Here is a 15,464-nt window from a genome sequence, read left to right as displayed (position 1 = left end):
ATTGACACGAAATTTTCACCATAGGAAGGCCTCCTCCTGTAGAATATTTTAATGATTATTATGACGTCATAGGTCACGTGGTACTGGCGCCATCTTGGAAAAACTTCGCACCTCTATATCTCTGAAACCACTCCATCTTACTATAATTCACCAAATGTCCGTCCGTCCGTTCGAAGGTACCGCAAAAACGGCTCAACCGATCGCAACGATATTTTGGGTGGGTATTCCTGGGACCCCTGGGAGTAAAATAGGCTATATTGTTTTTCCAATTTTCCAGTTTTTTCCAAACACGATGGAATAATATTTACTGATATGAACAGTGATGTGGATTTTATTGAAATTCTACAAATACTGTTTAGATTTTGATGACAATTATGAACCTGCCGCGTATGCAGCCATATGCAGATTCGCCATTGACTGGGCATGGAACAAACATACCCGTTTGTTTGCCAACGGGTACGTTTTTCATGGAAGTCCTTCACGAACTTGTTGTCCATGTCTGACGTGCGACTGAAGGTCCTACAGGAATGTGGAATTTATTGGTTTCATGCTTTAGCATTCGCCGTTTCTGCATTGTCTGTTTGCTTCTGGCCTCCCACCTGTGCGTATCACCGGTACCTCACTAGTGGAAATAATTGAGACTTGGCTCATTGTCAACTACTCCCCATGGGGAATAAGATATGTTAATGATGATGTCATTGGTGCCTTCGTTATGACATCATAATTCGACAAATACAACACTTATCCATCCGAACATTATTTTAAAAAATTCAGCAACTGTTAGTCTGATGGATACTAAATTTTCACCATGGGAGCGCCTCCTCCTTTGGAATATTTTAATGATAATCATGACGTCATAGGTCATGTGTTACAGGCGCCATCTTGGAAAAACTGAAAAACGTTGCACCTCTATATCTCCAAAACCGCTTCATGGAAAAAATTGAAACGTGGCTCATTGTAAATAACTGAATATAGGGAATAGGTGTTGTTAATGATGACGTTATTGGTGCCATAGTTATGACGTCTTATTTCGACAGGGACAATGCTTAGTCTGATCAGTTTGAAATTTATTGAGCAGCTATGCAACAATTATTTTTAGAGAATATAAATTTAGGATGTCATCGCTCACGTGGTCTGGCAGCCATATTGGATCAAAAAAAATAAAAGAAATGTTCAAAAACAGAAGAGTTGGCTCACACCAAGTTGACTGCGCAGGGTAAGTATTCTATGAATACCATCTAGTTTGATATGTAATTTAATTACTGATCTGCTTGCAAAATGCAAATAATCCATGTGTAAGTACATAGAATGAGTAAGGAAATATTTTAATTACAAATCATACATGGGCTGCCAGAATGGCCTAGAGGGGTGTGCACTTACTATGGCGTCATCAATCATGGGTTCGAATGTCGACCCCAGCTATAAACTACCACTCCCCCTTCCTGGTGTTACGCAGCAGAACGAGGCATCAATGTGTGCGCCATCATCAGGTGGATGTTAAACTGGACGTCAGTGGATGTTAGTAGGTGTTAGCACTGGTTATAATAGATGTTAAGGATCCTATGGTGTCCTTCACGAAGAGAATTTGAGTTATCGTTGGTTCCCTCACCAAGTTCTAAATTCCTACCTTGACTGCAGGTAGCAAGTCTTCTGGTCTTGAAGGTTCCTTGACACCAGGTTACATTGCATGCTATCTGAGAGTATGGTTGTTCTCTGGGCAACAGCTTATTCACTGTAAAAATATTTTACCGGATATTTCCCATGTTTCTTGTGAGCAGCCTTTTTGGGAAAAAACACCTTTACCTTAAAACCCTAAAAAACCCATAAACGTTGAGCCAACACCAGCACACCCCTAAGTATGCACACCCCTAAGACGAAGCTACCCTGCCAACCTGCAAACATTAATCATGGTGTTTTGAATCATTGTGTACACCATCCATCAGAAAAAGACATTCAACTGGAAGTCGTTGGCACCTTGAACAAATTCCAAATTCCTTGACGCCCGTGATGGAGCGGAGATCCGTCCAGGATGAAACTTTTCTCCACTTGTGATTCCCCGAAGCTCGGTGTTTTGAAAATCCCATTCCTCAAAACTTTTCAATGCCCTCGGAAAATGTTGGCCACATGTTTTTGCACAAAAATCTGCTGACTTATTTTAGTCCCAGGGGTGAAGCATTCTGACGGATCATTAAAGGCTTGGGGCTGTCTAACAGTCTAGGCACTGGACTATTGCAGACGCATCATAGACAATCATACGAATGCTGTTTTATATCATGATGCTTTGAAGCGGTGGTGCATACCTCCTCCAGCATGAAAGCTATTTGAGTCTGGTTACTTTTTTCCAGCCTGACAATGATTCCTGAGCACAAGGCCAAAATAACCAGTGCATTGTTTCAACAGGGACATACATGGTCAACATTGACCCATTTGGTCACTGACCTCAACCAGATAGAGATGTAGCAGGAGCAAGCTGTGAAGACTATGTACCCTGTAATAACATGAAGCATTGTAAACATTTAAAAAAAACGTTTTTACAAATTTGTGGAGGAACATTGGCCGGGGTTTCAAAGGGAAGCTGCTTTAAACTGCAAGAAAATTGTAACGAATGATTTGAAGCTCTTATACAAAGCAAACACCGATGGTCACGCAAAGTACAAAGAGCTATTCTGTGCTTACTTTTGTCTTCATTGAAAATATCTTGCTGTGAAATGAATTTTTATTTTATTTCATAGGAATGAACTTGTTGTTTTGTTTTGTTGCAGACCTAAAATAATAATTTGAACATTAAATTAACAAACAAGGCTCAGTGGCACTCTGTGAAAAACACAGCACTGCCCACTGCCTGATGCTGTGTCAGCTGCTACACCGCTAACCACACCATCAGTCAGTCTACATGACTTTAGAAGCCCTTTTCTTGGGGAAAGGAATCAATCCACGGACGCATTTATGGTTCACTGTCTGTCATCACCTCATCACCACAGAGTGGAGTTTCCCCAGAAAGTGAATTGGCATGCCACCCGTGAGGGCCAGAGTAGAATATATTAAGAGGTGCTAGGGTTGTGTGTGTAGATAATTATATATATATATATATATATATATATATATATATATGGATATGTGTGCATACACAGTATATATATATATATATTGTTGCGGATCTCTCGAAGCCCGTCGACGTACAGAGGGGGGGTTAAACCCCTTTTCCCCCTTGGGTAGTTGAGTCCACGAGGCCGAGTTGTCACTCCCGTAGCGAGCGTGGGATTCCACACGTACCTTCGGTACCCACGCTGCCACGAAAACGGGGACTGGACCTCGCACCAGCCACGCTAATCGAATATGCCCGAGCGGTTTGCGTATCATGTGACTCGTGCCGTTACTTTATTGAATCCGATTCGAGCGGTTTTATTCGTGCGATGCTAAGCCAATAGTGAAATGACGGGAATGGCCAAAGGAAGAAAGAACAGGTTTATTTACAGCTATACAAGGCGAAGAGACACAGAGCAGGCTTAATCAGTCGTAACTTATCCCCCAGACATGGGCCCACTCACTCACGCAGGGAAAAGGAGGAAGGAACGACAGTTCGCGCTCCAAACGCGCCCTGCGCCGGTCACCCCGGGACAGCTCGCCGGGCGTGGCCCTCAGATGTTCCCGGCACGTATGCTGGGAGCGCAGGCAAGGAGATCGCGCATCTGTGGCCCGGAATGATCGTCTCCACAAACGCGATTAACACAGCCGCAGAGTGCAGGGCACAGGGAGAGTTAGTGTAGAGAGGGCTATAACAAGCAAGGGACTTCACTCGTGCTGCGACAATATCTCTTTCTCACTGCTCAATCACCATGAACCAACCACGAACCAACTCTCTCCCGGGGCGACTGACCCGGGGGCCTCGGGGCAGGGTTTTATATAGCCCCTCCCCGGTCCTACCCGAATGTTCCAAGCCCCTCCTCTCGCTGCCGTTGTGAGCCACTCCCCTTGAGCTCCGATTGGCTGCTCGCTGCTTACCGGCCACTCCCCCCTGCAGCTCCTCCCTTCGGCCTTGCCAGACTTGTTCCAGGCCTAGCACGTGGCATTCCAGCCCAAAAGAACACCTAACTCACTGGCCTGCTCAACGCAAACTAACACAGGAAAGGAGACTACGCTTACATTTAATAAGAAATAACTCAACTAAAGTGAGGCTACATGTTGTGGTGCGACTTCCTACGCGGGGGGGGGGGGGGGGGGGGGGGTCATTCTTTATTCACAAACCGCAACATATATATATATATATATATGTATATATATATATGTATATATATACAGTGGAACCTTGACTTACGAGTTTAATCCGTTCCGTGACCGAGCTCGTAACTCAAATTGCTCGTATCTCAAATCAAATTCCCATTGAAATGCATTGAAATGCTATTAATCCGTTCCAGCCCGCCAAAACCACACCAATTTTTTTTTAAATATACAGTATATATAAAAATATCTCGCGCTTTATATTTCACCTGTATGCAGCATACAAGTTGGCAGGATGGCCTGGACTGGAGGTACGCACACTTGACTCTAAAGTCTAAACTGTCCAGCCTGGGTTTGAATCCCGACCCAGCTATAACCTGTCATGGGTGAATCACAGGCAGGGTGATTCATCAATGGGTGTACCGCTAAACTGGGCGCCCCGTTTGCGTCCCATTAGTTGTTGGATGTTAAGGATCTCACCGTGTTTTCCACAAAGAGAAGGCGAGCTATCGCCGGCACTCTGAACAAGTTGACGGCAGAGATACTGTACTTGCACGGCATGATAACCACGTGTTGCACGATCTCTTGTCATGGTCCACAAGATTATCACAGAGAGGTGCAGCTTCCAGCGTTTCGAGATCTGATCCAGGCCTATCCAACGAGACCGGTCCCAGCGTTCTAGGCCCGGTGGTTGTCTCAGACGGACCCGACAACGGCAGTGTTCGTTTTAACTCGATTCGATTCGAGCGCCGACGTGCCGGCGAACAAAACCGGTCATATCTTTTGAACGCGTGGCTCGATTTTTACAAAATAAACTTTTTCTTGAAGGTCTGAACCGTGCGCTCAAAACGATACCGAGTTTGACCCTGAGAGAGCCGTTTTGCGCCGGCAAAGGCGCCTTGTGTGACGTGAGGACCACGTCGTGCTGCATAGATTATCATAAATTATCATATCATTATCGGCGGCGTTATATATCATTAGCGCTATACGACAGAGATACTGTACGTGCACGTCAAGATAACCACGTGACCGGAGCCCACCTGGCGGCGTAAACTCAAAATAACCGAAATGCGAAAACTAAAATGCATCGCTATACGACAGAGATACTGTACGTGCACGGCAAGATAACCACGTGACCGGGTGGCGAAAGCTCGTAACTCGGATCTCGGCTCGCATCTCAAAGCAATAAACTGCCAGAGTGACGGCTCGTATCTCGAAAAACTCGTAAGTTGGGGCACTCGTAAGTCGAGGTTCCACTGTATATATATATTATTTATATATAAAAGAAAGTTTTTGTTTGTTTGTTTGTCTGTTTGTCTGCGCGCGCTATTCTCCTGAACGTTGAAAGATAGAAGGAAACCTCTAAAACAAAAAATGTATATATGTATATATATATATATATATATTATTTATATATAAAAGAAAGTTTTTGTTTGTTTGTTTGTCTGTTTGTCTGCGTGCGCTATTCTCATGAACGTTGAAAGATAGAAGGAAACCTCTAAAACAAAAAATGTCTGGACGGGCCCCGTGAAGGTTATAGGCTAGGTGGCGAGGCCGGTCGAGGCCACTTCGGCCGGGCTCGGCCCATTTTGCAATTAAAAGCTGAGCTGAATTATAGTAGTCAATCTTCTACGGCCGCGAGTAAAAGCTGAATTATGGCAGTAAATTCATTCAAAAAGAGCTAAAAATGTCGGGACGGGTCCCGGAAGGTTATAGGCTAGGTGGTGAGGCCGGTCGAGGCTGCTTCGGCCGGGCTGGGCCCATTTCGCAATTAAAAGCTGAGTTGAATTATAGTAGTCATTCTTCTATGGCCACGAGTAAAAGCTGAATTATAGTAGTAAATTCATTCAAAAAGAAATAAAAATGTCGGGACGGGCCCCGGGAGGGTTATAGGCTAGGTGGTGAGGCCGGTCGAGGCCGCTACGGCCCGGGCTGGGCTCATTTCTCAATTAAAAGCTGAGCTGAATTATTGTAGTCAATCTTCCACAGCCACGAGTAAAAGCTGAATTATAGTAGTAAATTCATTCAAAAAGAACCCGGGCAACGCCGGGTGCTTTCGGCTAGTCTATATATATATATATATATATATATAGATATATATAAATATGTATATAATATATATATATATATATATATATATATATATATATATTGCTGCGGTTTTGAGATCGGCACATTGAAGTCATTAAAGGTTAAAGGGTTGCCCCCCATAGTTAGTCACATGCGCAACATAAAGGCCCATTTGTAGTATAGTTATGTCTTAGTATGTGTAAGAATAGGCCATTTTCCCTCTTAGTGCCTGCGTTGTGTAAAGACATGAGAATAGGTCCTCCATTCATTTTGGGTCCCACCTCAAATTCTACCTCTATGTGCATGATACGGGATGGGTGCAATTCTACCTCCATGGGCGTAATTGATCCCGCGCCCCATTCGGCTGACCACTAGTCGAGTAACACGAGGTAGGCCTGAGAAGGAGGAGCGCGGGGTCGGGGTGAGCGGCGTTGAGATCGGGAGTGGCGGAGGCGATGACGGTAAGAGCCACCAGCCAATCAGGGCTCTAGCGGCATGGCGTGAGAGGGCGTGGTAAGGCACGTCTGGTGAGTTCCAGAAGGTTAGTGGGGCGTGCCTATATAAGTCGCTGCGCAAAGCCCCCGAGAGGACTTGAGGGGGTTTGCTCATTGTGAAAGGACTTATCAGCAGGACTTGAACGGCGGTGGCAAAAGGAAAGGACTTGCAGAGGATAAGCGCGTTGCAAAGGACTTGCAGAGGGTACGCGCGTTGTTTGAGGACTTGGGCAGAGAGAGAGAAGAAGAGGTGTTGAACTGTACAAAGTTCGCGGGCGCAGCCAGACGCGCCGGTAACGCATTTTGCGCTTTTCACCCACGCGAGTAAGCGCGGCCATAGCCGCAAGTGAATAACCACCAGCCGCGCCAAAGTCCGCTCCCTACCATTCGCCCCGTGATAACCCGCTCCGTTCGGACGACACGCGGCGAGCTCCTGCCTTCTCCTCCTTCCATCTACACGGGACGTGCCGGGGACCGGAGAGCGGGCTGCACGGGAGCCATCCCTGGACGCGCTGAACACCGTCCTGCCATCTGCAATCCCCGTGTGAGTGTGTGTGTGAGACGGGCCCGTGTCCTTGGGATTAAGTATAAGACTGTTTTAAGGATTGCTCTGTGTCTCTGTTTCTTCTACCCTTGTACATTGTAAATAATAATAATTAAACCTGTTATTCCTTTGCTTTCCAATTCGATCGCCTTTGTGATTTTTCCATTGACTAAGCATGGTACGAATAAGAACTGCTTGAATCGGGGTTTAGTAATTAATGATAGCGCAAATCACGTGTACGCAAACCGCTCCGCGTCTCACCAACACACGTGGTTCGTGCGAGGCTTATTTCCTCGCTTCCAGGGCAGCGTTCCTGGAAATTCCAGCGTTCCCAAATCCACTTTTTTGAAATACCAACTTCTTTCCTGGAAGTCCCCTGGTGTCCTTGTGTTTATACTTCTCCCACCCCCCCCCCCCCCCTTCCCATGCCGCCTCCCCCCAAGCCCTCTCCCTCCCACACATTCCCGATGTCCCTGCTCTCAAATGTTGTGTTTATGTGCTTCCCCTTCTCTCCCTATCTTGTCTACCGCTCCCCTTTTTATATACTTTGTTTGTTTGTCTGTTTGATTTGTTTGTGTGATAAATGTTAGCTCTTTCACGAGCCTTGATTATGTATACAACAAAAAACAAAAAAAAAAGCGTTAGTACTTAGGTAACAGCGAATTTGGTCCTGAAACCCTATTTAACACTGTCTGGAAGGGACGTAATAGGTCCCTGGTCGTGCCAGGTCAGTCAAAGACAAGGGGACTAATCCCCCTTGGTAAGGGGAGAAGGCCGGCGACAGACCCACAACAATATATATAGATATATATATATATAGATATATATATATATACATGTATAGACAGTGCCCTCCATCAGTATTGGGACAGTGAAGTCAATTTTGTTTATTATCGATATGTACTCAAGAAATTTAGAACCAGACAACTGTCTGTGGAAGAAAAGCAAGCAATTTGGAAACGGAAATAACTAAATAATTCAATCAGAACCATTAGCACAAAAATTGGGCATAGCAAATACAACAATTTGGAATATCTTGAAAAGATAAAGAAATCACTATCGTGTAATTATCAATAATATTGGTGTATGTGTGTGCGTATACGCAGTGCCTCCGCAACCTGTCCAGGGTCTGACTTTGTACGATGCGACTCCATGGAGTCTCAGAGCACGTTGGGAGCCAGCACCAGGGGCAACACGTTACAACCTGGTCTACTCGCCAACTGACCTCCCCAAGAAAAAGAAAAAGGTGATATTAACACCAAACGCATCAAAAGATGTTTCTGTTCCTGTCTCTGCTCTTCCATTCTATTGTTTCTGGCAGCATTAATGACGTCACAAGCACAATCTCATTGAGATGGACGTACATTTGTTCTGCAGTGCATTCATCAACTAATATTCGTCTTAATCAGGATTCCCAAAATTAATGCAATTAATTAATTAATTTAATCTCAATCATTAATTTAATTAATTAGCTAATTATTAATTAATTATTTCATTCATTCATTCCAATTAGCTAATATTCATATTCACATGCTGTAATGGCTTCATGCAAGACAACGACATACCCCGACCGAATGAATTTTGATTCTCGTTCATGACTTTTGTTTTGTTTCATAAAATAATTTAAAATAATATTTTATTATTTGTTACTGAAGGTGGACGGAGGTAATGTTTTCACCCATGTTTGTCTGTCTGTTTGTGTGTCTGTCTCTGAGCAAGATATCTCAAAAGGCTATGGACGGATTCGGACAAAATTTGGTGGACAGGTTGGGTGTGTGACAAGAACTAATTGATTCGATTTTGGTGAAGATTCAGATCAGAATACGAGAATGTTTAAAGTGATTCTTCACCATTGAGAGATGGGGCCAAAAATGATATATAGCAGGATATCTCAAAAGGTTGTGGACGGATTTGGATGAAACTTGGTGGACCGGTTAAGAGTCTGACAAGGACAAATAGATTAGATTTTGGTGAAGATCTGAATATGGATTCGGATATGAGTATTATTTAATTATTTTAGTGATTCTTCACCATTGAGCAATAGCGCCAAAAACGATATCTCAAAAAGTTGTGGACGGATTCTGACAAAACTTGGTGGGTGAGTTGGTTGGGTGACAAGAACAAGCCGATTCGATTTTGGTTCACGTCCGGATGCGGATCCGTCCTATTAGTGGGATAGGGTGGATCTGTTCAGCCTGGCAAAGGTAAAAAAAAAATTCCTGTAATTGCGATCCAAAGAGATGCGGATCTGTAAATGTTATTTTTTTCCACAATTTCATCCTTTTCCTCAAAATAATTTCTCATGAAATCGCAGGAGATTGTCATCAGATTTCCATCATCATTTCTACGCAGATTTATCATAGATTTTTACGGCGTAGCCGATAGGGCAACGCCGTCTAGAACAGCGTTTGTCTGTCCGTATGTATGTATGTCCCTCACAAACATCCACCAATCAGAGCTGAGGATATGATCACATGACAGGGGGAAGCCTTTCGTAACCATTACAGTTACATATTTTACTAAAAGGAAATGTAATAACCTTTTGTGGAACATTTTGGGGTCCCAGCAGGTGTTGTAAGGTAGGTAGGAGGTTTCAGAAATTCCTCAATACAATCATGATTTTGAAATGCGATCGGCATGGATCTTACTCCCGAATCAGGAAGTGAACAGATGACGAAGGTTCGCTGGTTTGATATCTCAATACAATTTGGATTTAACATTATATTTTGATATATTAATACAATAATGTTTATTTGTGATTGGAATGATGAATGATGCTGTTTGGAATGAAAATATAGAGATATTGAGTTTAAATCAGAATGAGGAAATGACGTAAGGGTTTCCATCCGTGACATTCGCGGATTCCCCATTTGCAGTTTCACCATTAACTGGATAAAGCAACATTCAGACCGGGTACGTTTTTTGTCCAAGTCATTCACGAACCTGCTGTCAATGCCTGACGTTCAACTGAAGGTGGCGCAGGAATGTGGAATTTATTGGTTCATCGTTTGCTATTCGCCATTTTTTCCCACAAGTCATTCACGAACCGGCTGTCCATGCCTGAAGTCAAAAAAATTTAATACTTACATTATTTGCTAACTGCTAAGTGGTATCACCACCCAGGTCATACTATCCTCTTCAACTAAAGTATAAAACAACTCTGGCTGCGCCGTCGCTAGACTATCGGTCTTGTTTTTTTTCATTGTTTGACACTCTCTTTTCATTGTTTGACACTCTCTTTTCATTGTTTGACACTCTCTTTTCATTGTTTGACACCCTTTTCATTGTTTGACACTCTTTTCATTGTTTGACACTCTCTTTTCATTGTTTGACACTCTCTTTTCATTGTTTGACACTCTTTTCATTGTTTGACACTCTCTTTTCATTGTTTGACACTCTCTTTTCATTGTTTGACACTCTCTTTTCATTGTTTGACACTCTCTTTTCATTGTTTGACACTTTTCATTGTTTGACACTCTCTTTACATTGTTTGACACTCTCTTTTCATTGTTTGACACTCTCTTTTCATTGTTTGACACTCTCTTTTCATTGTTTGACACTCTCTTTTCATTGTTTGGCACTCTCTTTTCATTGTTTGACACTCTCTTTTCAATGTTTGACACTCTCTTTTCATTGTTTGACACCCTCTTTTCATTGTTTGACACTCTCTTTTCATTGTTTGACACTCTCTTTTCATTGTTTGACACTCTCTTTTCATTGTTTGACACTCTCTTTTCATTGTTTGACACTCTTTTCATTGTTTGACACTCTCTTTTCATTGTTTAACACTCTCTTTTCATTGTTTGACACTCTCTTTTCATTGTTTGAAACTCTCTTTTCATTGTTTGACACTCTCTTTTCATTGTTTGACACTCTCTTTTCATTGTTTGACACTCTCTTTTCATTGTTTGACACCCTCTTTCCATTGTTTGACACTCTCTTTTCATTGTTTGACACTCTCTTTTCATTGTTTGACACTCTCTTTTCATTGTTTGACACTCTCTTTTCATTGTTTGACACTCTCTTTACATTGTTTGACACTCTCTTTTCATTGTTTGACACTCTCTTTTCATTGTTTGACACTCTCTTTTCATTGTTTGACACTCTCTTTTCATTGTTTGACACTCTCTTTTCATTGTTTGACACTCTCTTTACGTTGTTTGACACTCTCTTTTCATTGTTTGACACTCTCTTTTCATTGTTTGACACTCTCTTTTCATTGTTTCCAACAGCTGTCTGTGCCAGCGACCAAGACAGATGTCCAACTGGAGCCACTGACTGCCGACACAAAATACACAGTGTCTGTGCAGGCAGTGTATACCGGAGACGTATCCAAGCCAGCGCGTGCACACAAGCGTACATGTACGTTTGTAATAAACTCATAAACACAGTACGAGTATGGTGATTGATGTATCAAAGGGTGGACCATATAGTAGATGGATGAGGGCCTAGCTTTGACTGTCCACCAGGTTGGCCATCTTTCCTTGTATTTCTGTGTCGTTGTAGTGGAACCAGATACTCCACGGGGCCTTCGGTTCTCAGACGTGTCTCACAACTCATTCCGCGTCACTTGGGAGGAGATGAAACGGAAACCACTCTCCTACCGCATCCGATACACGCCGCGCGGACCTCATCCTTCACTCATGGTAAAAAGAGTAAACGGCAGAACGTTTTTACTATGTGTCAGCACGCTCTCGCATTTGTACTTGATTGCCTTGATTTGGAAACGAGAGATAATTACATTTTCTGAAATAATGGCTTCCGGAAGACAAGACATTCTCACCCAAGATGAATTGTCCGAAACGTTCGACTTGACCGACAGGGAAAGTAAATTGTTCGCGAGTTGTGAATGTGGTTTTGTACTTAACGGGCTTTTTGTGGTGCTTTGCAGGAGGTCGTCGATGGAGACGTAAACACGGTTCCACTGGTCGATTTGCTGCCAGACACGGAGTACGACGTGTCCGTGAGCGCCATGTATGACTTTGGCGTCGAGTCTGAACCGATGGAAGATGCCCAAAAGACATGTATGAAGTTTTCCACATGGAACCATCACTGAACATGCACCTCTCTCTCACCTCGACTGCTTGCGTCACTCTCCTCTGAGCTGTCTAACCTGGGTTCAAATACCCAACCCAACAATAAACTTTCGCCCCTGGTGTTTCACCGGAGAGAGAGGCATCCTGGTGCGTGCCGTCCCTCAGGTGGACGTTGAGCCGGAGCACTGTTAGATGTTAGACGTTAAAGACCCATGGTGTCTTCCATGAAGAATAGTCAAGTTATTTCCAGCACTCTGGAACAAATCACAATTTTTTGCCTGAAACTGCGGGTAGCAGGCTCTGGGATCCAGCTGGTCCTGGGGCTCTTCCCGGATGCCCTTGACACCAGGTTCCACTGCTTGCTTTCTCAGAGCGGGGATGTTGTCCTCTGATTTAGCAGCTCCGGCTCTACGTACCCATATTGTTCGTGTATCATCTGATCGGTCGTCTTTCGGCAACGAAGGTCATAATTTCATTTGTGTGCTTGTTCCAGTGAAGGTTCCTGGTCCGAGTAATCTTCGTTTCCGAGATGTGGAGCAGAATGCCATGCGAGTGCTCTGGGATCCAGCTGGTCCTGGGGTGTCTTTGTACCGCCTCACCTGGCGCCCCAAAGGACAGACTCGGCAAAAGGAGGTAAAATAAAAACCTCGATAATATCAAAACCTACTGTAATGAACTTGCTCGACATTGTGAACAGTCTCTTCATGAACGTCTCGTCTAAACCACTGAACCACATCAGGTACTGTTCCTTTCAGCTGAGACAATTTATCACGTTCATTGAGAGGAACCTGCTGAAAAAGGTGCACGATAAGCTTTCCTTTCCTTTTGAGTGCTGCACGTAGGTACTGAGTTGCATCATTGCCCGGGGTGTGGCTTTGCCAGGGCACTGGGTGTAGGAATTTAGTAGGGTGTAGGAATTTAGTAGGGTGTAGGAATTTAGTAGGGTGTAGGAATTTAGTAGGGTGTAGGAATTTTGTCGGGTGTAGGAATTTAGTAGGGTGTAGGAATTTTCGGGGTGTAGGAATTTGGTATTTAGCCAGGGCACTGATGATAGCTCGCCTCCTCTTCACGAAGGAATATAGAACCACCTTTAGAGGCCATTTTTCCCCGCATAGCAGGGATTGGACTTTTTCTGGCACCGTGGTCCCCTTTTTTAAGCAATGTTTTACAGCCGGATGCCCTTCCTGCCGCCAACCCTGTTGGTCGCCTCTTGTGACACACAGGGAATTACCAGTGAACTGGTACTCAATTTGCCGACCTCGGAAGGATGACAGGCTGAGTCAACCCCCGTGGTGTTAATTCAGCGATCGACCGGGATTCGAACCCAGGATCCTAGGATCCCAAGCCGGCACCCGAACCGCTAAGCCAACACCAGGAGTTCGCGAAGGAATACAATAAGCTGAAAAGGTTGAATGCACAAATGGAGGAGTAAGGGGTATGTGGGGTTGGGACACTGAGCTGTATATATAATTGGAGCGCACCCCCGCTGTGGTGACAAGTAGGCAGCGAGTGGTATCAGCGACCGCCATCTTGGAATAGCCCATGGAGGCTGTTCAGCTCACTGGTTTCACTTGAAAGGATGGTGTGTTTTTGTGCTTTCGGCTGCAATCACAGGCATTCCCACGTGATGAAAGTGACCGAAAGCATCACTTTTCACAAGTAATGGAACTTTATTTTATATTAAATAAGATTTTGAAATGTTTAACGATGCTATTATTATTATTTTACTAGCAAAGGTACCCGCATAGCTCGGCAACGCAGAGTCGCTTTGTGATGGAAATATAAAGAGGGTGGGGAGAGAATCGAGATGGTAGAGAGGAGGTGAGGGAGGAGGGTGAGGAGGATAGAGGAGGTGAGGGCGAAGAGAGAAAGGAGGGAAAGGGTGAGGGTGGAGAGGAGGGGTGAGGAGGGGGGGGATAAGAGGATGAGGAGAGGGAGTGAAGGGGAGGGTGATGAGGGAGAGGAAGGGAGGGCTGGGAGAGAGGAGAGGGGGAAATGGGTGGGGAAGGGATAGGGGTAGGAAGAGGGAGGGGGGGGTGAGGATGGAGAGAGGTGGGGGAGATAGAGAGAGGGGAAAGAGGAGAGGGAGGGGAAGGGATCGGGGTAGGGAGAGGGAGGGGGGGTCAGGATGGAGAGAGGTGGGGGAGATAGAGAGAGGGGAAAGAGGAGAGGGAGGGGAAGGGATAGGGGTAGGGAGAGAAAGGGGTGGACGTGAGAGAGACGGGTGGGGGAGTGAGGAGGGAGAGAAGTGGGGGAGATAGAGAGAGGAGTCTGGGAGAGACAGAGGTGTTTAATTTGTTGTTTAACCCTCCCCCTCCTCCCCATTCCGTTTTATTGAGGCGCTGAAACTCAATTATTCTCATAGACCAGCACTCAACCTGACACTTGTGACTTACTAAAATCAGACTCCCAGTTTTGTCAGTCACCTCCGTGGCTCGAGTACAAGGCTCCGAAGGAAAACAAACAAAAGAGGAAATTACAAATGTGAATCAATCTGTCAACAGAAGCCGATAAAGTAAAGTGTTTATCACACTCTCAGCTATGCCTGTACCTCTCGCGTTTCAGCGAGGGAGGGTATTCCAACATGGTGGCTACTTGCCCCGCGAAGGCAGGCATGCTCCTGTTATATATACAGCTCAGTGGGTTGGGCTGCGGTGTAATGGGAGGAGCTAGAAATGTAGTGAGGGCGGTGGACATGTGAAAAGTGAGGCCTTTCGTACTGACGTAATAAGTAGATGGTTTTTCATTGGGCAATAAAGCAGCTTCGATGATTCTTGCAGCGATGTTCGTTATGCGTTTGTATACTATCTGGTTCGTCTGCTCAATATGATGTCCTCCCTCTCCTTGTTGCAGATGCTCGTAGATGGAAGCACGACAGATGTGCCTTTAACTGGTCTACAATCCGACACTCCGTACGATTTTAACGTCATTGCCATATATCCAGACGAGAGTGAGAGTGGCCCGTTGATCGACACGGAACGCACTCGTAAGTTGAAGGCATCTTACAGCACCAGGTTTTACATACCTGTCTCCATGATGTCACAGCACTAAAGCCAAAGTGGATATCTGTTTAGAAACATCATCACTGGAATCCTACAATTT

The 15,464-nt window shown here is 44.6% G+C and overlaps 1 protein-coding gene across 1 annotated transcript in view; it reads left to right on the top strand.

Annotated features, from left to right (window-relative positions):
- The window catches only part of LOC137427788 (collagen alpha-1(XIV) chain-like), a 209,656-nt gene that overhangs the window by 110,832 nt on the left and 83,360 nt on the right, over nucleotides 1–15,464 (top strand). Inside the window, exons 23-28 of the mRNA XM_068117529.2 lie at nucleotides 8,433–8,572; nucleotides 11,559–11,688; nucleotides 11,833–11,972; nucleotides 12,218–12,350; nucleotides 12,856–12,995; nucleotides 15,216–15,348. Coding sequence (XP_067973630.2) covers nucleotides 8,433–8,572; nucleotides 11,559–11,688; nucleotides 11,833–11,972; nucleotides 12,218–12,350; nucleotides 12,856–12,995; nucleotides 15,216–15,348 — 816 coding nt within the window. The remainder of the gene's footprint in view (nucleotides 1–8,432; nucleotides 8,573–11,558; nucleotides 11,689–11,832; nucleotides 11,973–12,217; nucleotides 12,351–12,855; nucleotides 12,996–15,215; nucleotides 15,349–15,464) is intronic.

Source organism: Myxine glutinosa, chromosome 5 (assembly GCF_964187855.1).
Source record: "Myxine glutinosa chromosome 5, kmMyxGlut1.1, whole genome shotgun sequence".
NCBI lineage: Eukaryota > Metazoa > Chordata > Myxini > Myxiniformes > Myxinidae > Myxine > Myxine glutinosa.
This window is presented reverse-complemented; position numbering and strand designations above follow the sequence as displayed.